Here is a 25,746-nt window from a genome sequence, read left to right as displayed (position 1 = left end):
ATTGCCTATCCTTTTGGTATACACTTAAATTTTCCTCAAAAATCTTGCTGCTATCAGTTTCAGGTTTTAACCAGCTTTCTGTACCTGATAAGTTACAGAATAGTGTAAATATGAATTAGATTCAAAATCTACTATTTATGTGTCATGTTGGCTGAATGAACAGAAAGGAAGAAGTACTGCACTTTGGTGAGCTTCAGTAGGAGTAGGGAAGTCCAGGCTCTGGCAGATACACTCCAGAGTGTCACTCCAATGCTCAGAGTAGAAGACATGTATTGGCCCATATTCCTTCTCTGCCCCTTGCCTATGAACTCACCAACTGGAATGTGGTCTCTGCAGGTGCAAAACTGGATTTTATGCATGGGTCAAGCCAAGCACATAAGAGCTGTTTGCGAGTTTCAAACATGAGTGTATACTTCGGCAATGAGTTTCATATATATTGCTATCTAATTATATGTAACAGAGACATGATAATGGATGATTTTAAGTTTAAAATCTTTATACATAATAAAGTTTTCTCAGATGCATTCAGTGTTCCCTTACACCACCTGATGGACCACCAAGGATAACCTGTCTGGATAAGTGTTTGGCTTAGTATCTAGAATTCCCATGGTAACTGAATCATTTTCCAGCAGGGTCTGTCACAATTTATTAAAATGAATAAAAGTTTGTCATATGTATGCAGAGTGAGACCAATACACACAAGCAGTGGAATACTCACTTTTACATAATACTGGCAGCATCACATCTGTTTTCATAATTTGCACGTAGCACAACTCAAGCCTCAAGCAGTATTCACTGCAGAAACAAGAGGTTGAAATTACTATGATGCAGAAGCACTCCATTGTTTTTAAATGATTCAACACTTTAAATTGGCATGTGTACATTACCATGCTTCTTGCAAGAGTGCTAGAGTGTCCTCTTGCATACTTATTCAGTCTTTCTTAAACATGTAATCTGTGGTCAACCTAAGAGTTAGTTTGAACATCTGCCAACTTTTCTGGACATGGTCCTATTGAAGGTGGTTTGCTCTTGGCTTCCTCCCACCTTTAAACTGACTTATTCTGTCAGTTATAGAGGACCCCTGGACTCTGAACCATGGAGAAGCTTGACATTTTTCACATTAACAAATTATTATTAGCAGTGAAAGAAGTGACAAGCAACAAGAAAAAATCCCAGAATCTACAAGAATCACAGTCAGAACTTTAGGATTCGTAATCTGGCTTCCACCTGCTGAGAATATCTAAAGTAGAATCTAGTTGAGTTTGTCCACAATTTCAGGGCTTCTTCACTTTCAATGGTATTGAGTCAAATGCTTTTCGGAAGTCAAGAAATACTGCACCTGCCTCATTACCTTGAATGATAGCTTTCTATATGTCTTGTGAGAAGAAAGAGAGCTGGATGTTGCATGATGGATATTTTCAGAAGCCATACAGGTCGGGATGGAGGAGGTTGTTCTGTTCTTGTAAAGAAATATAAGTGCAGTGTGATTAAGTGTTGTTGAAAGCTTTCAAATTCTGATATGAATATCATGTTAAAAATTTGGATGTTTCTCTCTGGGAAATCCTAATGAATGTCTTTCACAGTCTATATTATATGTCAGAACTGAAAAACATATGATCACCAAATATCATGTAGCTTGTGAGATCTTGCACATCATAATTAAATGTTATCATCAGTAACAGTAGCTATGATTCTCATTGTAGAATGACTGTGACTAGAAGGGACCTAAATGTAAGAAAATATTAAATGAAGTATTCCACAGAAAACAGCTACTAGCTCTTGATTACAGAATGACTAAGTAACATTAATTAAAGTGTAATGAAAGCGAAGAATAAAATACATAGAATGTAAAACTTCAGTATGATTCACTTTATGGGTTTTCTTAAATTTCTTCTATGTACAGCGAGCAACATAGAATATTTACTCGTCCAAAATGTAAGTGACAATTATTATTATTTTTTTTATGTAAATTGTAGTTGTAATCTGTAGTAATTTATGTTAACACTTCTTGTAACTTCATCTAGATATAACTTCACCTAAGAACTGATTTACACATTTTCATGGTATCTATAATAACATTAGTAAGGACTTTCAGTGTGATTGTATGAATGTACACTGCCTGATTCTTGACAGGTGATTGTGTCACCACATAAATGCATGAAGTATCAGGAAGAGAAGGTGTTTGACAGCAGACAGGTACATTTAAAAGTAGAGTGTTCGATATATATTCTGCTATTAGTCGAAGTCCTGCATCAGAAGAACAAGCACATTTAAAAGTAGAAGGTGTCTGTGGTAGCGTATAAGGGCATGATGATGGGCTGCTAGGTGCAGCACTGGGAGCGGTAAAGCTAGAACAGAAGAGGTGAGCCAGATTGATAAAGGCTGTTTGAGGCTGGAGTAGGAGCAGGGAAGGGGATTGAGGCAGTTGGAGGACAAGGGACAAATGAGGACTGAGGCCAGGCAAGCTATGGGAACAATGGATATGTTTCAGAAAAGCTGTTATCGAAGGTACAGATCCAGATCGCATGGGACATAAAGCAGCCATTGAAATTAAGAACATCACATTGCGTGGCATACTTGGCAGCTGAATAGTCCAACTGTGTCATCTTCACAGTTTGGTGAAGGCCATTCATGGGGACAGACAACTTGTTAGTGATTACAACCACTTACACAGAGGTGAAAAAGTCATGGAATAGCAATATGCATTTATGCAGATGGCTGCAGTATTGTGTATAGAAGGTGCAATGGTGGAGCTATCATTTGTACTCAGGTGATCCTTGTGAAAAGGTTTCTGACATGATTATTGCCACACCATGGAAATTCACACAGACTTTGAATGTAGAATGGTAGTTGGAGCTAGATGCAAGGGACATTTCATTTTAGAAATAAGTGTTCTTTACTCTGAGATCCACAGATTCAAGAGTACCAAATTTCATCCATTACCTCTCATCACATACGGCCTTCACTTTATGACTGAGAACATGGCATTTGCTTGGAGCTGTCAGTGCTAACAGTCAAGCAACACAGTGTGAAATAGCAGCAGGAAGCGATGTGGGTTGTACAACCAATGTATCTGTTAGGATAATGCAGCAAAATTTTTCATTAATGGGCTATGGCAGCAGATGACCAACATGAATGGCATTGCTAACAGAATGATACCTCCTGCAGAACATCTCCTGGGCTCTTGACCATATTGTTTGGACCCTAGATACTAGAAAACCATGGTCCCAATTTCAATTAGTAAGAGCTTATGGTAGGGTTTGAGTGTGGTGCAGACCCCCAAAACCATGGACCCAAGTTGTGAACAAGTCACTGTGCAATCTGGTGGTGGCTCCATAATGGTGTGGGCTGTATTTTAAAATGGACTGGGTCCTCTGGTCCAGCTGAACTTATCATTGACTGGAAATGGTTATGTTTGGCTGCATGGAGACCATTTTCAGCCATTCATGGCTGTGATTGAATTTTTATGGAGGACGATATGCCATGTCACTGGGCCACAATTGTTTGTGACTGGTTTGAAGAGCATTCTGGACAATTTGAATGAATGATTTGGCCACCATGATCACCTGACATGAATCCCTTTGAACATTAATGGGACATAATCAAGAGGTGAGTTCATGCACAAAATCCTGCACTGGCAACATATTTGCTATTGTGGATGACTGTAGAGGCAGCATGGCTCAAAATTCACCGTCCAACAACTTGTTGAGTCCATGCCATGTTGAGTTGCTGTACTACGCTGTTGAAAAGGAGGTCTGACCTGATATTATAAGGTATACTGTGACTTTTGTCAGGTCAGTGTAGAATGTGACACAGTGATGTCTGGGTGGCAGGAGAATGTCACTGTGAGAGAAATGGGAAACATCTTTCTAATTTCAGGGCATGAAAAGAGGTAGTCAAAGCTCTGGCAGAGAACATGATTCTGTTGCTCCTGTACTGAATGGTGCTGACTCATCAGAGGAGGCGATGCTCCTTTGTAACCGGTCAGTGAGTATTTGAGGAATGATAGGCAACTGTGGAGATAACACACATGAGAGCTGTTCATAGACAAAGCAGGAATGGTAAATTCAGTACACAAAGACCTCAGTAAAACCTTTGATAACGTCAGGAGAACTGCTGGTCACTGTAGATGCAATCACTGTAAGTGTATAGGCTGTATAGAAGGGACTTCCTGGTGTTGAAAGGGTGGCAGCTGTTAAAATGGAGTTGTTGTTGGTAGTTGGTAAATTTGATGTAGATGAAGATACTGATGGAGCCATCAATGTGGTAGAAGTCAACATCGAAGCATGTAATTTGTTGAGCTGAGGAGAACCAGGTGAAGCAAATAGGGGAGAAAGTGTTGAAGGTGCAGAGGAATCTGTATGGGTGTCCTAACCCTTTGTCCAGATCATGCAGACACTCTTAGTCAGTCTGAACCAGATGAGATATTTAGGATTCTGGGTGGCTACAAGGGCTTTCTCTACATGAGCCATGAATGCTTTGGCATAAGATGGCACATGTCTGCGACCATGGCCATTCCCCAGGTTTGTTTATAGTGTGAGAATGTTTGAGCATGGCAGCCCCATTGTTTCTGTAACATTGTAACACCATGTATGTAACAGAGAAATGAATGCAATGAAGAACTTCCAAGGTATATTGTACAAAAAATGAGCTTTATTTTTCTTTTCTATACCATGCCATGTTTCAACAGGAAGTTGTGATAGAAGATATCATTCCTATACAAACAGAGTGTAAAGCCTAAAGTCAGAAAAAATAACCAAACTACAATGGCAGTGTTTAAATGTTGTAGTCCCACAGTAAGAAATCAACATGTCATGAGGCAATCAAACTCTGCCCTCATGTTTTACGTAACTGATGTAGCTAAGAATTAGATTTATTACTTTTGGCACTTGACTCTGGGAGATTGAAACTGAAACTTTAATTTTGAAGACGGAATAAATTTCTTATGTGTTTCTTTACTTTTACATATCATTCACGCCTCCTCTGCTTCATTTGTCATGCAATGAGTGTGAAGTAAGTAGCGTTACTATGTCTGCTTAAGAATGTCTTACCTGTCTGTGAACAGTAAAAGCAGGTCCAGGTTTCTTAACATCAAGTCGTTCACGGCGTTTGAAGCCAGCATCTAATTCATCCAGAAGATCATCGAGTTGTTGATCGACATCTACAGCTTCTCCTGCAATAGCATTATGATGTTCTCAGATTGCCTGGTATGCACTCTTTTTTTTATAGTGTATGTGAATTCTTTCAGTTAACACTATTTGTTCAGTTTTCAGTGAAAGGGGAAGTTTGTCATAATTTAGCTAGACCCAGGCAAACCAGATATCAATGATGCATGTGCCAGTACAGTATTGTTACCATTTAGAATGAGAGGCTGTTTCAAATGAAATAACAGGAGTGTTCCTCTTGATGATTGTATTGGATTATGTAAGCAAACATTGCTGAGTGAGAAGAGATAAAAATTATGGAAAAAAGAGAAGTATGAGCACGGGTGGTATTAACTGGATTGAAAGGGAAGTATAATTGTTCTGAAGAGTTTGTAGGTAAGTGTCATTATTATTAGTATTCATGAATTATTGTTTGTGTCATTTAAGTTAATTTAAATGTGGTCTGTAGATGAAGTATTATATATCAATAAAGAAAATGATTTTTATTCCTTTCATCAACTTATTTTTGCCAAATGTGAGAATTGCTACATCCTATGTTGGCAATACTTCTTCTCTCAGTACCTGGCAGTTTTATTGTGTATTTTAAGCATAAGAAAGGTGGGAAATAAACATATAAATAATTTTTGTGTGTTTTCAAACCAGTATGAGTGTACAGTGTAAATGTTGTAAAGCATAATTTTTCTGCTTAAAATTGTTTTGTATTTTCACCATGTTCCTTGTGTTACTATGTGCTTGACATATACAGCTAAATCACATGTTACAGTTCTCAAACTGAAATTAGCAAAAAAGAGAACTGCAGTATATATTTTAAAAAAAGAGCACTGCATTTGTGTATATACAAGTGACATGTACCTAATAGCACTACTGTAATTTCTTATGAGAAACCAGTAGCTGAAGCATAGATAGCAATGTCTTACAGCCGTAGTAAAGAGAGGAAACAGATCCAGAACATACAGTTGTGTATGGAAACAAGAAGTGTGTTGAATGTCATGATAAAACATTACTTTACTGGGCACTGTTTAAAAACTGTGATGTTTGTTGATGACTCAAGCATAACAATCAAGGACCCAAATATATCCATACCAAACAGTCCACATGATACCTGAAGAGGCCTACAATGGTTCGAAGTCAATAGATTGTCTTATAAAGAGACTTATATGGACCATAAAAAATCTTTGTTTTTGTGTTTTTAAAAGACAAAGCTTTCTTTAAATGGTGCATTTTTTATCGGCTTTCTGTGAATTGTTGTAACTGATGTAGTAGGAGCAACAGAAGCTATCCAGTCAATCTACTGTTTAATTTATCCTGCGTAAAGTACAAATAGCTTATATCAGTTTAATAATAGTCAATTATTAATGCAGCTTGTAAGAGTCCCTTCTTAGTGTGTGCCTTCCACAGGCATGAATGTTCTCCTTCATGATGAGATCCAGGAAATATGATGAAAGCATGAACTTGAAGCAATGTGGCAGAATGTGACGTGGTTGTATAGTCTGTTTCATGCCTTCAACCTAATTCAAAATAAAAATATGAAAAGTGGATTACAAAAGTAGAACAAAAGCTATTTTTTGATGGATAATTATAATAATTTTGCTACAATTTAATTTTGTAGAGAAGTGCATGTCCTGTTGCATTACTACACTTGATTTTTCATAAAAACTGTAGCTAATGTTGCAGTTTGAGACTGTAGTAGCAATGATGTAAAGGAAATAAAGAATTTACAGCTTGTCAGAATATGACAGTTCTGTGGCCCCAGATGAGTTAATTACTATAAAACATCATTGATTGTCTTTTGACAAAGTATCTAGGTTTCATTTACAGGTTCTTTTTGTCATTGTCTGCCTAATTAACTGCTTTTGTTTTGATTTAGGCAATTTCACCCACCAGTGCAGTCATAGTATTTTGCTGGCAGAACTTTGATTCCAACAGCTGCCAAGACATAATTAGGTATAATGCTTATTTAAATTAAATGCATCTAATTACAGGCACATCACATTTCATGAAGAGTAAGAATCTTACTTAACAAGTCCACTCTGTTCCTCCAATTCCCTTCACAGACTAGAAAAGGAGAACATAAAAGAAGGAAAGGAAACTTATTAATTCTGTCTGCAAGTTTGTGCCATGATTCAGTGCAATTGTGATTTTCAAATGAGTGTTTGGAGCTATATTTGCTGTAGAATTTGAGTGTTAGAAGATGCTGAAAATGTTTTAGTAGCTCAAATTAATGGAAGGGCATAAATGAATTTACAGTAAGAAGTCAATAAGAGATAAATTAGTTTATTGTTTCAGAACAGGTGTAACATACAGAGATGATTAGAAACAATTCCAATCTGATTCATAATAATTATAAAATTGAGAAGTCTACATGAAAAGAGTAACTCAAATTAGTATTTGTGTTAACCATATGGAAGCATTGCTGAAATGCTCTGTTCTACAGTCATTCTTCTTTGTAATAAATGTGTATATCTCTTATTTTATAGTTTTACACAGTTTCTGTTACTGCAGTTGATATTACAAATCTATTGGTGAGGCCTAACTTTAAAACTAACTGCAAATTTCATGTCCATAACAGTCAGACTAACAGAGCTGGTAGTATATATCCACAATGATATGTTGAAATTGTTACATTTCAGAGTAATCATTTCCTATCATAAGCCGCTCATTATGACACAATGTCTTTAATTACAACTCTACACCATTTGTTTTAGTAACAAAGTGTCTTTCTAATAAATGATTTAAAATTATATTTACATGAAATCATATTTACACACAAATTAAGAAAGTAATACAGTGGGAAGTTGTTTTTCAAAAGTACAACAGGTATTTGAAAGTTTTGCTTCCAAAATGTGGACTTTATGATGTTGTATTATACTTCTCTTCAAATTTAATTTCTTTCATGTTATAAGATGTTATATAGCTTCCTTGTACCACTACTAGTAGTGACTGAAGCTCAAGATCTGTCTTTTCTTTGACAGTTTAAAAAAAATGTGATACAGAATTTCATGAGAGTAAGGAAAATCGATTTTGGTAACAAGATGATCAGTACAGGTGAAAGAAGATATACTGTCACTCAGGTATGTGATTTTAGTCTTGTTTCTTAAGAAACTTTATAGAATCTTATTTTGCAGTGTTGTAGATAAAATGTTGACATGTATCATGGTGTTCAGAATCTACCATGCAGTTTTTCCCAAGTAAATGAATGTCTACAGTTGAGTAGATCATGCATAATCACATTATGTTAGTTTAGTAGTATTTGTCACTTTTCAGTGTTATTTTGTAGGTGTGTGAAGTGATCATGAATTATCTCATGAAGTATTTGATTCATTGTGATTTCTAAGTTGTATTCACTGTAAAATAAGAAGAAAATACTGCACACACTGTTTCATTATTCAAAAGGACTTCAATGTAAACATGTACATTTTGAAGGAAGGTAAGGAACTACAATATAATCAAAAAGATGTATAAAGATGTGATGATTATTACATGAATGAAGCTACAAACATATTTTATTAACAAAAACATTTACTTGGTTCCTACTTGACAGGCAACAAATGCTGTGAATAACTGTCAAAAACTGAACATTGTTTCAATGAGTAAGCAGATCATTTGAGAAAGTAGTTTTCCATTCCAAAAACTGAAAGAGTGTTTAATAGTTAATTTATAACTGTTTGAACTCAGTCATAGCATGAACTAATTCACTGGTAAATTTAGTTTCCTCAATCTGGAAAATTTTTTGTCATTAATTTTTTTGCAAATGATAATATAAAAATTAATTGTGAGCTACTGGAAGCTAAACAAGAACTGAAAGGTAGAATTTTTCACTGGTTTTTGATACCATCAGTACATTTAACAAATTATAATTGTCAAACATTTAAAATTGCCAAGTACTAACAGTGTCATAATTTGTTATTACAGTTGCTTTTTGTTCCAACTTAAAAGCTTATTTTCTTATATAATAAGAAATATATATTGTAACTGTAGAAATGTAAGTTTTGTCACCAAAACTAATTCCAGGTACAGCATCTGTGTGAACTTTGATATGTATAAATGGCATGTGTTGAACAAACCTATAATTGTACAAATATTTTTTAAGTTAAATGGGGTATTATACCTGATTTTATGTTTTGTACAGTATTATGAAAGTCATAACAGTATACAGAAGGCAAATGCACAACAGACCAAGTCTATGCATGATGGAGACAGAATTGCATACATAGCAGAGTTGAAGAAGAAGAGCAATATTATGCAATACATTGTAAAGATGTGAAGTCAAAAACATAGTGTGAAGAGAGAGTACATTCACTGTTGTAGGGAGATGGTTACACTGCAAACAAAAGCTATATCATTCATAGAAAGCAAAATTTTGTGATTAAAAGTTGCAAGAGCCAGAAATGGAAACAAACAGAAACAATATACCCAGAAAGCAGGCACACTGATGGACAAAAATAGGACTGCAAAATAGAAAAAAGGAGCATACAGAATGAGAAACTGCCACTTCTGGGGGAACTTCTCTGATGTGCAGGTGACAAAACACACATTTTTGAAAGAAAATAAGCAATAGGAAACCATTCATAGTGATGTAAGCAGAAAACTTTTTGTTATTGCAGACTGCAGAGTTTACATCTAAGTCAGTATGTAGAACAATGTGGACTCCTATTAACTATATGTAAGTTGAAGTGTGTCAACATGTGCCATTTGTATAAACCATACCCTACTTGCTTCTGGTACTAGCAAGAAGCTGACTGCACTGAACCCAAAATACTTTTATTCACAGCATATGAACTTAAGAAAAGGATTATTGCATCATTTTTAGCATCTTGTAGCTTTATTGCACTGAGATCTGTTCTCAAGAATCAGTGTATTTTACATTATGAAAACCATTAAAATTTATTTCTTGGAACATTTCATTCTCCCTGGGCATTTGCAAAAATTTCTCCTATATTACAAATATGTCCACTTAATGCAGTTTTCCCCTTCAGTTTCTTTTCATTCTGTATTGACACTAAATTTCAGCTGAAACTTTAACCATCATATGGAACTCAATGCTTAATCAGTCTTCCTTTTATTTAGGAAGAGTGCCTTTCTCTCATTCTTGGTCATACTTTAGGAAATGTGTTAGTTGTTGTAGTAAAAAGGAAACCAATGGATCTACTTTCTATGACCAAGCACTTTTATAGTGTAATTGGTAGTCCTTATATGTCAGATTTAACTGTTCAATCAAAATTACTTTCTTAATTATAACAAATCTTTTAGAGTTGTTAGCTTATAATGTGAATTACTCCAGATTACTCTGTACATGTATAGTGTGTTGCTTGTGGAATAGTGAATATTTTTTGTGTTACTCTTTTTGTTGAAGACCTGAAATGCACATACTGTAAAATGTGCCACTCACTGGAAAAAAATCCATCAATAGAAATTAAGACAATCTGCATTAGTGAACATGTAGCCACAGTTGTGGTTCATTACCAGTACCCTATTACACTGAACTGAAAACAGTGTAACATGCAGTGCGTTAGTCATTGGTTATGCAGATGTTATTTTGGAAGTTCTTATATTACATCTGATACTTATTTTAGAACCTGTGTAAAGAGGCATGCGAGTGTTTTGAATGTAGGCAGGAAAAAATGCAAGAGCTGCACTCATATCATGTTATATTTCATTTTTGCTTGCAAAGGACTGTTGATATTAAAAGGGAATAAATTTTAAAAAAGATAGTAGATAGTCACTGTGGCAGAGGGATATTCAAGCTCACAAGGTGCATAGTCTGAAAGTATCTACAAATAATAAGAGAGAAAGTAGGCCACACACACCACCAAGAATTGTAGACTTAACCATTTAGTTGATGATCACTGGAAATGACAGCATAGAATGAAGATGATAATAGATTCACATCAGCACCCAGTGTAGATGACTTGTTTTAACAAAATTTCTGATATCAAACAACATAGGCTCAAGAGAGAAAATGCTAGAAACCAACTGTTTAAAAAAATTATTTGTCATACTAAATATTCCACAGACTCATTTTTCTAACACTGGAACAAGTAAGGAAAATCATACATCACATAATGTTGACTGCTTGAAAGGCAGTTAAAGAAGAATTGTGAAAATCTATAGTTTTATTTGTTGCTTACAACTGTGGCTTTGTTAGTAAGATTTCCAGGTAGTTTCTTCTATACTTTCAGGAAAACTGGGAAACTTAGTATATTTAATGGTCTTTAGTACTTTCTCATCACTACTGGTTCTATTGTTAGGAGAAATTCTTGAATATAGTGTGTGTGTGTGTGTGTGTGTGTGTGTGTGTGGTGTGAGCACATTTCTTCTGTGTTTTTCTTTGTTTTCATCTCTTCTTTTAATTTCTCTTTCCTAATGTGTATATTGACAAACAGCACAAATTTATGCTAAGGCCAGTTGTTTCAGATTTTTGGTGGCCATTTACTTTTAATGCCCAATATGGTTTTGCTAAATTATTTTTGTTTTTGTTTATGAAAAGTTGAAAATGAAATTAGGAGATAATATCTACAGAATCTTCAGTAGGGAGTGATTAGAAGTATTGGAAAAATCTTAAGAAAAGTATAATAAAACATCTTCCAGCCAAAATCACCAATAGATATATTTGATATGAGTATTCTAACACACATGTGGAAGATACTCTTGTGCGTATAAGTAATCCTTATAGAAATATACCACATACTGTTTCAGCAAAAACCTTCCAAGTCACATTATTGAAATATAACTAACACATAAAATATAGTATTACATAGTGTAAACATGACAATATAAATTAAAGCAGTGCCTGAACATTCTACTAATCTTCATACCCAATGCAGTTCAGAGACATTTCGCACATCAGTGAATTAAACCTTTGCACAGTTGTTGATTTAAAGAAAGAATATCCAGTCCTATACATAGACATATACTACTTTTAGACTGAAAGTCATATTTCAGTACATACAGAACAGATTACAGCCATTTTCTAATTTAATTATTCTGTTAAACAAGCGACAATCACTTATACATCCTCAGAATAATTGCAGTGTTTGTTTATATCTTCTCTCTCTCTCTCTCTCTCTCTCTCTCTCTCTCTCTCTCTCTCTCTCTTTGTGTGTGTGTGTGTGTGTGTGTGTGTGTGTGTGTGTGTGTGTGTGTGTGTATGTGTGTGTGTGTGCACATGTTCCTATGTATGTATGTGTTATAAGCACATTTGAGAGAGAGCTTGTGGGTTGTTGTGCTACATTAGTTAATACAGCAAGCATGTTGCATTCAAGCAGAAAGAAATAATAAAAACACATGTTTTGTGTACTGAACATTCATGGACTACATTATTACACAACATCTTTACAATTTAAATAGTTAACTAGTATTTGGGTCTAAATTATCTCAGCCCCTACCAAAGCATGAGGCTTAATACCACATAAACTGGTCTGATGTACCTATTGGCCTGCAGCCTATTGTTAGTGCTGATGACAGTACTACTTGATTATCTTACTGAAAGACTCTCATAGGAATACCTTGGAGTACAGGTCCACCTTCTGTGTACCCTGCACGGTCACGGGTCTCGTAGCCCTGGCGGAATTGTTCTGGAGTGTTATATTCACGAGAGAAGCTGCTGGGAGCAGCTCTCTCCTCCACTGTTGGTAAGTCCACACCCAAGATGTTGCGCCAAGATGCCACATCTGGGTTGGCCTCAAAAATTCCAGGAATTCTTTCTGCTTTCTTTGCAACTATTGTACGATAATTGCCATCTTCATCTAGAACTTCAAACAGAAAAGAAAAATTGCAGTTATAACAGTGAAAATTTTTATTATAAGTGGTATATAATTACACAGAATGATGTTTAACTACAGTTAATATTGACAATTTCATGTTCAACAGTTATAAAGGACTTCATGAAGACTCATTGTTGCATATAATCAGAGAGAAATTAATCTATGTGATTTCACACATTGTGAGTCTCTTTCCACCATTGTCTAAAGAGCATTTATATAAGCTGCCCTAGTAGATATGGAAATAAATGATGACATTTTCCAGTGATGTCACAGAGAAAATAATTGTGATTATTTTTTATACTCAATGATAATCAGGTACAGAAATTTCCATTGTAATATACATATGTTGATGGAGTAATAATATATAGTTAACTACATTATAAGTATAGTTAAAAAACATAGAGACTTGAGAAATTGTTAAGTTCTATTTCATTATGCAATGAGAATTGGCATGAAAGCAGAAATACTCAGAAATGTGTGGCTGTCATGGACTGGTTAACTAACTATTATTGCACATGGATATGAGAGTTTTTGTATTCTTGGTGTCATGACAGGTGTCCATCCACTTGGCAATTTGAATCACAGTGTCTGTGCAGTATGACACTTGTTTCTGTGGTATCACTCTCACATGGCAAGTGTCCAGGTTGTCATGTGAGTGCTTCAGGCCAGTGAGTTGCAGTTAGCTGGTGTGGCAGTCTCTCTTCATTGTGTGGTATGACTACTGCAGGACAGTGACAGATTTTTTTGTAGTGAGTGCCAGAGACAGCTCTTTTGGACCAGTAGGTCTTTCCACTTTGTGTGTCACATAGGATATTGGATGCCTACATTTATGGAACAAATTGGTCAATTGGGGCTTGCAATGACTTTTTTGATGAATAGCATGAAGAACAAAATTGAATTGCGGGTGTTACTTTAGATTGCTTGTCTTTTACCTTGGTTGTTAACCAGTGCAGATTGTTGCTGTCATTACATTGCTGAATTGGGATATGAGTCAGTGCTTTGTGTGGTTTACTCTCGCTCAGGTTCAGGCATCATGTCTATTTAGCTAAATTTGCAAATGTTGGGCTATAGGGTGGCATAGTTTTGATGTGAACAATGAAGTTACTAATGATGTTACAACTATGAGAATTGAGGTTCCACATAAATCCTTTCTCTACTCCGAATTTGGTATAACTGTGTACTAAAGTGATTGTGGCTTGCTGACCACCGGTCAGATAATGGTGTGTATTACTTCATACTATGTAGCATCAATGGTATGGAGTGTTTATCAATGTTATGTTATCTGAGCACTGGATAAGTGATTTCCCTATGCTTTGGTATTGTTCTGCTAACTTGGCTTCAAAGCAGTTGCTTCTAGGTGCTGGTGGATCTAGTTCAGCCTTCCCTAATGGGCTGTTGATGCAACTTGCTTATGGTACCCCATATGGTGAATGATGCTCATGTTTGAAGATTGGAGTCATTATTGCTAGAAGGTCGGTGAAAATTGTTATGACATATGCAAGGAGAACATGGTGTTATTGTGAAGATGCTACCCTGTGAGTGTGTCCAAACATTTGTTTATGTCCTCAGTGCTGGCTCTCATGAAAGGCATTAAAAGTCCTGCTTACCGGTGTTGATTTGTTTTACACTAATAGAGCACCAGCTCTCTCGTTCCGTAGTATAAGCTACAAGTCATGTGGCCACAATGAAACTAATTAAAATTGTTTACAGCTCTTGTTATTACATGACTTCAAACTATAGCGTTCCTTTTCAAATTATCAAAACATTTTAGGAGTCCATTTTAAAGTTATAATTTTTTTACGGTCCGAAAATTCAGGTTTAAATATCTCAATCAGTTTATAGTTCTGAAGTTTCATAATTGTAGTAGTTTGAGTTGTTTTAAGCTGAAGAGAGGATTGTTGATAAATATTTGAGAGTTTATAAATCACAGCCTCTTTGCTGAATGACTTAAGCCTGCCTCCTGTCTTCTATGGCAGGCACCAGAAAATAAACTGTTGTTGCCGCTGCCAGTCAAAGGTCTGCAACTTATATGGATCTCTGTTTCAGAATACATTGCAGGTCCTTGCTATGAGAGCCTGCATCTACATCTACATACATACTTTGCAAGCCACCCATATGGGGAATGGTAAGGACACCTTGTAACACTAATTAATCAGTTGCTTTACTTATGCAAAATGACTTTCTAAATGCCTTCACATGAACCTTAATTTTTTATATGTTATCTTCATGGTCTTTATGCAAAATCTATATTGGTGGCAGTACAATTGTTCTGCAGTCAGATGCCAGTTCCCTAAATTTTCTCAGTAGTGTTCTTCTAAACAAATGTCACTTTCCCTCTAGGGATTCCCATATGATTTTCCAAACCATCTCTGTACCACTTAATGTGTTTTTCAAATCTAACGGTAACAAATCTATCAGCCTGCCTTTGAAATGCTTTGATGTCTTCCTTTAATCGGACCTAGTATGGATCCCAAAACATAAAGCAGTTCTCAAGAGTAGGCCACACTAACATCCTATGTGTGATCTTTACAGATGAACCACACTTTCTCAAAAATCTCCCAATAAATCAAAGTAAATCATTCACCTTTCCTACCACAATCCTCACATGCTCATTCCCTTTCATATCACATTGCAGCATTAATTCATGTATTTATACAACATGACTGTGTCACACAGGATGCTACTAATGCCGTATCCAAACATTATGAGTTTGTTTTTCCTACTCATCCACATTAACTTACATTTTTTCTACATTCTGAGATAGCTGTCGTTCATCATGCCAACTAGAAATTTTATCCAAGTAACCATGCATCCTCCTAAGTTACTTATCTTTGACACCATACTGTACATCATAGCATCATCAACAAAGAATCACAGACTGCTGCCCACGCTGTCCACCAAATCGTTTATGTATATAGTAAATAGCAGCGGTCCTACTGCACTTCCCTGGGGCACTCCTGACAATACCCTTGTTTCTGATGAACACTCACTGTCAAAGACAACATACTGGGTTCTATTACTTAAGATGTCTTGAAGCCATTTGCATATCTGGGAACCTATTCCATATGCTCGTACCACTGTTAACAGTTTGCAGTGGGGTACCATTGATCTCAAGAAAATTCATTACATTTGAAATGAGAATATGTTCAAGGACTCTGCAGAAAACTGAAGTTAGGGATATTGGTCTGTAATTTTGCAGGTACATTCTTTTACCCTTCTTATAAACAGGAGTCATCTCTGCTTTTTTCCAATTGTTTGTGACTTTGCACTGCACCAGAGATTTAGGATCAATCCAGGGTAAGTAAGGGACCAATGCCGTAGAGCGCTCTTTGTGAAACCATATTGGGATTCGATCCAGACCTGGTAATTATTTTCAAATCTTTCAGCTATTTCTCTATGTAAGAGCTGCTTACTACTATGTTGTCCATAAGAGAGTCTGTTTAGTGGTCAAATGGTGGTATGTTTGTACAATTCTCAAGCATGAACAATTTCTTAAATGTGAAATTCAAAACTTGTGCTTTTGTTTTGATATCTTCAACTGCCACACCAGACTGGTGAACGAGTAACTGGATGGAAGCCTTAAACTCACTTATCAGTTTTACACAGGACCAGAGTTTTCTCAGGTTCTCATCTAGATCTTTTGCTAAGATATGGCAGTGGTAGTTGTTGTTTGCTTTATGCATATATTTTTTCACAGACACAAAAATCTCCGCTGACCTTTGCCTGTCATCATATGTGCATTCTCTGAGGCAACAGCTTTTTCTTCCTCAGCATTTTCCAAGTTTCATTGTTAAACTATGGTGGGTCTTTCTGTCCTTAATTCCCTTACTAGGCACAGAGTTCTCCAGGCCACAATTTACAATTTGCTTACATTTTTTCCACAATTCCTCTACACTATCTTACTGGAACTAAGTGGTGTCATTTCATTGTCTAAATGAGATGTTAACAACTGCTTAACTGCATTTTCAGCAGAAACATTCTTCTAGCCTTCTTGACTGATTTACTAACTTTCGTAACCATAGTTACTATTATGACATCATGATCACTAATGCCCATCTCTATAGTGATGCTTTTGATAATGTCTGGCCTGTTTGTAGCTACTAGGTCTAAGATATTTACATTGTGTGTGGGTAAGTGAACTAGCTGCTCAAGACAGTTATCAGAAAAGTTGTTTGAAAGTACTTCACAAGACTGTCTGTAACTGCCTGGAATGAGTCCATAGATGCCCCAGTCTGTATTCAGTAGGTGACAGTCACCTCCAACTAGTACAACATGATCTGGGTATTTACATGCTACTGACCATAGACTTCCTTTGAATGACTCTAGAACTGTCACAGCACAATTGAGTGAGTGGTAAAAAATCCAACAATTAACTTGGTTCCACATAGGCCCATCACATGCAACCATTTAACTTCACTGTCACACTCAGCTTTGCCCTCAATAGAGAAAATATTTTTGTCAACTGCGATGAACACTCCCACTCTTATGGCGTTTAGTCTGTCTTTCTGATATATGTTCCATGAGTTGCAAAATATCTCCCAATTTTCTGGTTCATGTTTCAGCCAGCTCTCAGTCCCAAGGATAATTTGAGTTCTAGAACTTTCCTAAAGGGCAGTAAATTTGGGAACTTTGTTATGAACACTTTGACAATTTACTGATAAAATTTTGACAGTTGAAGTGTGTTTACTCTGCTTGTGGTCTGCATATCAATTGGCAAGTGTTCATCAGAGTACCTCAGACTACTGTCTAGCCCAAAAAAATTGATGTGCACTCCACAAATACTCTGTTACATGAGTAGTTGCTTCCTTTGTATAGTGCACCCCTGATCTAGCAAGGAGAATCCTACAAATACCCACCCAATAATGCAGCTCTAGAAATCTGCAGCCAAGACTGTCACAGAGTCAACAAAGCCTTTGTTTGAGACCCTCCACTCAGCTGAAACCAAAGGAATCCAATAAATTCTGGGAACAATGCTGCAAATTGCAAGCTTGGGTAGCTCAGTTGGTATCGCAGTTTCCCGTGAAAAGTAAAGGTCCTGAGTTTGAGTCTCGGACGGGCACACAGTTTTAATCTGCTAGGATGTTTCAACAGATGAGTTGGTGCATAGTGTTTTTCCATAAGTTTCATAGACACAAAAAATACACATAACAGAGACTTCATTCATGAATAAGATATTCTCGTTTTCTATTTACAACAGTCTTCCAGTGCTGGGGTAAATTTTTCAATCCAAGACAGTATACATAAAAAGCAAATGCAGGGCAGCTAAGGTGAATTGGCTGCAGAAAAAAAGATGTAGAAATCGAGAAAGAAATGGTTGTCAAGGGGAATGATTCAGCATATAGAAAAGTGAAAACAACCTTCAGTAAAATTGAAAGCTAGGGTGGTAATGTCAAGAGTGCAATAGGAATTCCACTGTTAAACACAGAAGAGAGAGCAAGTAGGAGGAAAGAGTATAATGAAGGCGTCTATGAGGAGGAGGACTTATTAGATGGCATTTTAGAATAATAATAATTGGAGTTCATAGAGATGACATAGGGGATCCAGTATTAGACTTAGGATTTAAAAGAACTCTGAAAGATTTGAGATCAAATAAGGTAGAACAAAAAGATAACATTCCACCAGAATTTCTAAAAGTCGTTGGTGAATCTGGCAACCAAATGACTGTTCAAGTTGGTCTGTAGAATCTGCGAGACTGGCGACATATCAGACTTTCAGACTTTCAATTTCAAAGATAGCAAGGGTCAACAGTGTGAAAATTATCAAATTGTCACCTTAACAGCTCCTACATCTTAGCTGTTGACAAGAATAATATACAGAAGAATGGAAAACAAAATTGAGGATCAATTAGATAACAATGACTTTGACTTTGTGAAAGGTAAAGGCACTGAAGAGGCAGTTCTCATGGTGCACTTGACAGTAGAAGGAAGATTGAAGAAAAATGAATATGTGTTCATAGCATACGTTCACCTAGAAGGCAATGTAAAACAGTTGAAGATTTTCGAAATTCCAAGAAAAATAGGAGTAAGCTACTGGGAAGGAAGGGTTATATGCAGTATGACGAGGTGCATTCAAGTTCTAAGGCCTCCGAAACAGATAGAAACATGTGTATTATTTTAAAATGAGGCTGTGTTCATTGCCAATACGTCCCAGAGACGGCAGCACCGTACGGCAGATGGAATTTTACTGCCAGCGGCGAGAATGAGAACTGTTCTAAATACTTAAAATGGCGACTTTTCCTTACTTGAACAGTGTACAGTCATTCGTTTTCTGAATTTGCGTGGTGTGAAACCAATTGAAATTCATCGACAGTTGAAGGAGACATGTGGTGATGGAGTTATGGATGTGTCGAAAGTGCGTTTGTGGGTGCGACAGTTTAATGAAGGCAGAACATCGAGTGACAACAAACTGAAACAACCTTAGGGTCGCACAAACCGGCCTGACGACATGATCAAGAAAGTGGAGAGAATTGTTTTGGGGGATCGCCAAATGACTGTTGAACAGATCGCCTCCAGAGGTGTCATTTCTGTGCACACAATCCTGCATGACGACCTGAAAATGCGAAAAGTGTCATCCAGGTGGGTGCCACGAATGCTGATGGACGACCACATGGCTGCCCGTGTGGCATGTTGCCAAGCAATGTTGAAGAGCAACGACAGCATGAATGGGACTTTCTTTTCGTCGGTTGTGACAATGGATGAGACATGGATGCCATTTTTCAATCCAGAAACAAAGCGCTAGTCAGCTCAATGGAAGCACACAGATTCACCGCCACCAAAAAAATTTCGGGTAACCGCCAGTGCTGAAAAAATGATGGTGTCTATGTTCTGGGACAGCGAGGGCGTAATCCTTATCCATTGCATTCCAAAGGGCACTACGGTAACAGATGCATCCTACGAAAATGTTTTGAAGAACAAATTCCTTCCTGCACTGCAACAAAAACATCCGGGAAGGGCTGTGCGTGTGCTGTTTCACCAAGACAACGCACCCGCACATCGAGCTAATGTTACGCAACAGTTTCTTCTTGATAACAACTTTGAAGTGATTCCTCATGCTCCCTACTTACCTGACCTGGCTCCTAGTGACTTTTGGCTTTTTCCAACAATGAAAGACACTCTGCATGGCCGCACATTCACCAGCCGTGCTGCTATTGCCTCAGCGATTTTCCAGTGGTCAAAACAGACTCCTAAAGAAGCCTTCGCCGCTGCCATGGAATCATGGCGTCAGCGGTGTGAAAAATGTGTACATCTGCAGGGCAATTACATCGAGAAGTAACGCCAGTTTCATTGATTTTGGGTGAGTAGTTAATTACAAAAAAAATCGGAGGCCTTAGAACTTGAATGCACCTCGTACAAGAACCAAGAGGGTACAAAGAATGACGTGTTCTGGTTAAAAAGGGTATAAGACAGGGATTCAGTCTTTTGCCCTTACTGCTCAATCTATTCATTGAAGAGGCAATGATGGATATAAAATAAAATATTAAAATTCAGGGCAGGAGGATATCAGTGGTAAGATTTGCTGATAGCATTGCTACAATCTGTAACATGAAGAAGAATTGGATGGAATGATTGGTCTAATTAGTACAGCATACAGATTGAGAGTAAGCTGGAAAAAGACAACATAATGAGATGTAACACAAATGAAATAGTGTGAAACTTAACATCAAAATTATGGATCACAAAGAAGATTAAATTAAGTAATTCTGGTACCTAGACAGCAAAGTAACACAAGACAGATTTAGCAAGGAGGACATCAAATGGAGAGTAGCATTGTCAGCATTCCTAGCCAAGAGATGTCTACTAATATCAAACATAGGCCTTAATTTTATGAAGAAATTTCTGACAATGTATGTATGGAGCACAGCTTGTATGGTATAAATCATTGACAGTGGGAAAAATGGAACAGGAGAGAATCAAAGTGTTTGAGATGTAGTGCTACAGAAGAATGTTAAAAAAACAGTTGGACTGATAAGGTAAGGAATGAGGAGGTTCTCCTCAGAATTTGTGAAGGAAGAAATATATGGAAAACACTGATAAAAAGAAGGAACAGGATGACAGGACAGGTATCAGGGCATCAGGGAATTACTTCCATGGTGGGTAAGAGAACAGTAGAGGGGCAAAACTAAAAACTGTAGGGGAAGACAGATGTTTTTTTTAATGTGTAGAGATGAACTTTCTTCAATGGGTAATTTATTGGACAGTCTGTGTTTCAGTTTAGATGTTTTTATCTTGTATGCCACCTGTAGTGTTCTAGTAAACCATGAGGCAAGTGGTGTGGTGTAGCTTATTCACTACTTTCAAGGCAAGCAATTAATTGTACCTAATTAATAGATGGAGCAATAATTAGCAGTACGTGGAACTTTGAGTAGAAGTCATCTCTCAACTGTAATGAACGGTAATTATGAATGGAAAACTTTAATGAATTTCAAAAATAATAATTTGGGCTTGTGAACTTTTATTGAATATATTGATTTGTTAGAGCAGTAAACTTTTTTAATGACATAGTTCCTGACTCCTTTTGATTATAAATAGAAATTTAGGGCATTTTATTCCAGAGTAATGAGCTGGACTGTGGACTTGTGGACTGGAGATTATGGGTAGCAGATTTCTCGATTACTTTTTGACTGTCTGCACAACTCTTGTAAATGCCAGTGGTATTTAAAATTGAAAAAAATGTGTACTAAATGGAACAAAAATAAACAATGCCCCATGAAGCAATATCAGAACTCTTATCCCATCTTCCCAGAAAGCGACATACCAGTTGCACTCCTGCCCTCTCACCCCCACCCCTTCTCCTTTAAAACATTAGATGTCTGTCCTTTGGGTCTTGTTGAGACCTCTAGAAATAAATATATGTCTAGAGAGTGTATAAATGGGTTGGTTTCCTTTCTTTTAAAATAAGCACTACATTCATATTCTGCCGTAACAGAAAAAAATCTGATCTTATTTCAGTGCTAAATATTAAAAGATGGAACAACTTATTTCCAATTAACAAATGTATTAGAAATTTGGTAGGTTTTCATGAGAGCAGAAAGAACTAGACCTTTTATACAGTTCCAGGGTCAGCAGAAATGTGTTATCTGTCAAAATGGGTGAAAAGAAAGAAAATGTAAAATTTGTTATACCTTTCGTTTAATGACTGAACTTTTTAATTCTATAATTTACAAATACTTAACTTTTCATAAGAAAAAAATGGGACAGAGTCACAAAACTCAACTAATTTCATATTGATGTGCTGAGCATACAACACTGCATAAACTGAATGTTACATGTAAAGAAAATTTACCAACAGGTACTTAAATTTCAGAAAATTTGCTATGAAAGTAGTTGAAAATTGATAATTGTTGGTCAAAATTGTCATGTATGTGACTGAAAAGGAGAGCACAAAAATGTGTTTGAGATTGAATGAGAAATTTTGTATTAATAGAATCATCTATAATTCCTATAGTTCTTCATTATATGTACTGACAATGTTCCCCTTCGTAAAAACATCATACTGAATTTTTTGCTGGTCATTAATTAGGCAAAATCTTTCAAAACAGAATCTGAATCTATTGACTTCTAGGTATCACTTTTAATTTGCAAAGATGATGGTCTACTTAATTGGTTTTGAGAAAATATTGACCTTAGATGTGTCTTTATCAACTTAAGTTTTGAAAAACTCCTTTTACCACTAGCTATAGATTTAGGTGAAGTTAGGCTTTGTAAGTTTACAAACATATTGGAAAAATTAGCAATGAAATTGCCTTTTGTCTTGTAAGATAGTGGAGAAGATTTGGCACTAAGATAGAAATTTCATCATTTAGTTCTTTCACACAGATGTCACATCCATCACCATCATTTAAATGCTCAATATCCATGCATGCAGCTTTAAGTTTTCCTCTGCCCCACATGTGCAGATTATGAATATTGTATAGGAGCAGACGCCCTTTCTATGACCGTCCATAAGCTCATATCCATCTTTTAGTGAGCAGATAGCTGTATATAAGGCAAAAATTTTACCTTGAAGAGTGGTATGCATCTTTGTTAGGCTCATAGATAAATTGCTTCTTCACTCTTCTTGGCCAAATTTTCTCTTCTTTTTCAAAGTCTGAATGAATGATATCCAAGATTGTCAGTAAGCACTTTTGTAATTGTTATCACACTTTTATTACACTCTCCTGATCTCATCTTCTTCAAAACACTCCCAAAACTTTCAGGTAGGTCCACAGCTTTGCTGATCAAATTGATCCTAACCATAATATCTTACCAGACCACTGAACAACAGAGTCTGAATTATTGGAGCTTTCTTGCTATTCCAGTGACACTGTTTCTTCCATAAGCACCTGATTTAGAATCATAACTACCTTCAGTATACTATTTAAAAGTCTCCAAGGCATCTACTCAGTTTCCCCAATGGGTACCCCTGAGAAGTTTTATAGCCAGACATATGATTCTTCAAAATACACCACTGATAGATAGATGGAGAAAGCAAATTAAAAACTTCTTAAATTGTACAAGAAAGCTGATAGGACAGAATATTAGAGCACTGCATCATCCATGTCAAAGTCCAGAAAATAAAGCCCAAGTGGAACAAAAAGTGCATGATACTTACAGCTAATCCTTTAAACCTGAGACCCCAAACAAACTATTCATAAGATATTTCTGAATATTAGGTTATAAACTGCCAATAACTTCATTATGAAATGTACCTCTAGTTGTACAACTGTATTTAGAATGTAAACTTTTTGATTAAGCCCCATATAATTGGGCTCAAATTTCATCCTTGGACTACCTTAGTTTATGTAGTCTTGATGACTGTGGTACATACATGATAGGCCATAGAGACATTTTGCTGCTGATATATGGAAACATCGAATGTTCAAGTGTGGCCCAAAATAGATTGGCTGACTACATCCTGTACCTTGGCTTTCAAGGTCATCTGACCTGTGGATTTCTCTGTCTGGGGTCAAAAGCCAAGTATACAATGCTCCCACTGTACAGCTGTTCCACTGATGCATCTGAAGAACTGGGGCTGTAAATCCTACTGCTTTGAGACGATTCACAAGATGATCTGGGGTTTTTAAACAAACAATAATCCTTTGTAAAGAAAAATGCAGAGTTATCGCAAAATGTGAGGCCAACACAGAGAACACCACATTTAATGGATATGAGTGTACATTAAGTTGTAACACCTAAAGTGCTGGAGTGGTATTGAATTTTTTGTTAAGGTAGGCCTTGGATGAAATGTGCACCAAATTAAATTGGGACTTAATTAAAAAGTTGATGTTTTAAACGCATTTATGCTAACTTGGACAATGTTGGATATTGATCCCGTGGCAAATCATATCCACACATTGGCAGTTATCTTACCCATTCACAGTCTCATGTTTTCTGGAAGTTTTTTGCTCCTATTATCATATATGTACAGCTATGTCACTTTTCTATGCTAATTAATTATATACCCTGTATACAAATGTTGTACATGTGTGCCTCTGGTGCTTCTCAAAGCTTGGTGCTACAAATGAGCTCTTGTATTGTTTGAGCCTTAAACTGGCCTTGGAGAAGAGCCAAAATGAGTAATGAAATATAAAAGGTGTAACTTTTAGGTACTCTCAACCTCTATCTCTTCATCACAATGTCATCATTTTTATGTCATTTTCTCTTATTAGCTTCTTGCATGTAACACTTAGCATTTAATAGCAGTTTATAGAGGAGTGGCAGATTAGTGGAATTCTAGCAACAGTTCATACTTTACTTCAAGCTGAGATCTATGAACACTAACAGAGAGCAGCATTGCATACAGAATCATATTTACCATTGATTGGTTCTGGTGCGGTGATTGGTGGATAATATACTTCGTCAGCAAATTGGGGATGTGGATTGGCAGCACTTGGAGTAAATTTCACCACTGCCAAGCTTTGTGGAGCTGGCTGTAAGAGAACATAATTTTTGTTGAGGTTAACATAGAAAATCACAGAATGAAATTGTTAAGTAACAACTGCTATGACACAATCATTTTACAGTAGCAATGTTTTCTAAAGCATAGCATTTCTTTATTGTGGACAACAAGGTATCAAAAAACTGTGTGGGTAGTGAATAAAGCATTTATAAAACTTAAGTGTATACTGTGGATTTCCATTTTTTTGACCTGTTTCAGTCCTGAGTGAGTGATGTGCAAAAACACTGGTCTTTCAGTTTTTTTTGCCTTGAGTTTAGCGTGTCACCACAGTTGGCATTAGTTGCAAAGAAGGGGGGGGGGGGGGAGCAATTATTCAGTGCATTCTTACAAAACATTATCCTAGGACTAACCTGTTCCACACATATCATTAAAGCCTAATGAGGATTTCAATCACACCTTCCTTAGTTCAAGTATGGTTCCTTAATCATTACATCAATTGTCTTATATACTGTTCACTAGAGCTTTATCCATCTCCCATTGAGTTTATAATGTATTTAATATTGTCTTTTCTGTACTCTGGATATTTATTTGAACTGTTTAATAAATTCTCTAGTAATTTATGGTGTAAACATGATTAAATATCAGTTTCCTTCTAATTTCATAAACCCGTCCTGCTAAATGGGAGATTTAAAGCAGTTGCTTTCAGTACACAGAGAGTTGGACTAGCTCCGGTTTGAATCTGCCTCATGGATTAATGATGGGGATTGGTATGGTTTTGAGTCCTGTGCCTCCATTGCACAATGTGCAAACACTGTGCAACATGATGTCACATATATCTGTGTGGTTACACTAGCTGCTGACAGAAGCAGTCAACACATTACTCCCTGGGGTGGGAGCAGTAGCTTCAAAATGCCTTTTGGAGTGGCATGTAAATGAGTATG

The 25,746-nt window shown here is 36.5% G+C and overlaps 1 protein-coding gene across 2 annotated transcripts in view; it reads right to left on the bottom strand.

Annotated features, from left to right (window-relative positions):
* The window catches only part of LOC126354820 (receptor-type tyrosine-protein phosphatase N2), a 394,642-nt gene that overhangs the window by 142,600 nt on the left and 226,296 nt on the right, over window positions 1-25,746 (bottom strand). For both annotated transcript variants that reach the window (XM_050004761.1, XM_050004762.1), the window contains exons 6-8: window positions 24,722-24,836; window positions 12,671-12,916; window positions 5,052-5,173 (exon numbers count right to left, since the gene is read on the bottom strand). In XM_050004761.1, the coding sequence (XP_049860718.1) occupies window positions 5,052-5,173; window positions 12,671-12,916; window positions 24,722-24,836 (483 nt within the window). The remainder of the gene's footprint in view (window positions 1-5,051; window positions 5,174-12,670; window positions 12,917-24,721; window positions 24,837-25,746) is intronic.

This window comes from Schistocerca gregaria, chromosome 3 (assembly GCF_023897955.1).
Source record: "Schistocerca gregaria isolate iqSchGreg1 chromosome 3, iqSchGreg1.2, whole genome shotgun sequence".
Lineage (NCBI taxonomy): Eukaryota > Metazoa > Arthropoda > Insecta > Orthoptera > Acrididae > Schistocerca > Schistocerca gregaria.
Note: the sequence above shows the minus strand (reverse complement) of the source record. Positions and strands in the feature narration are given on the sequence as shown.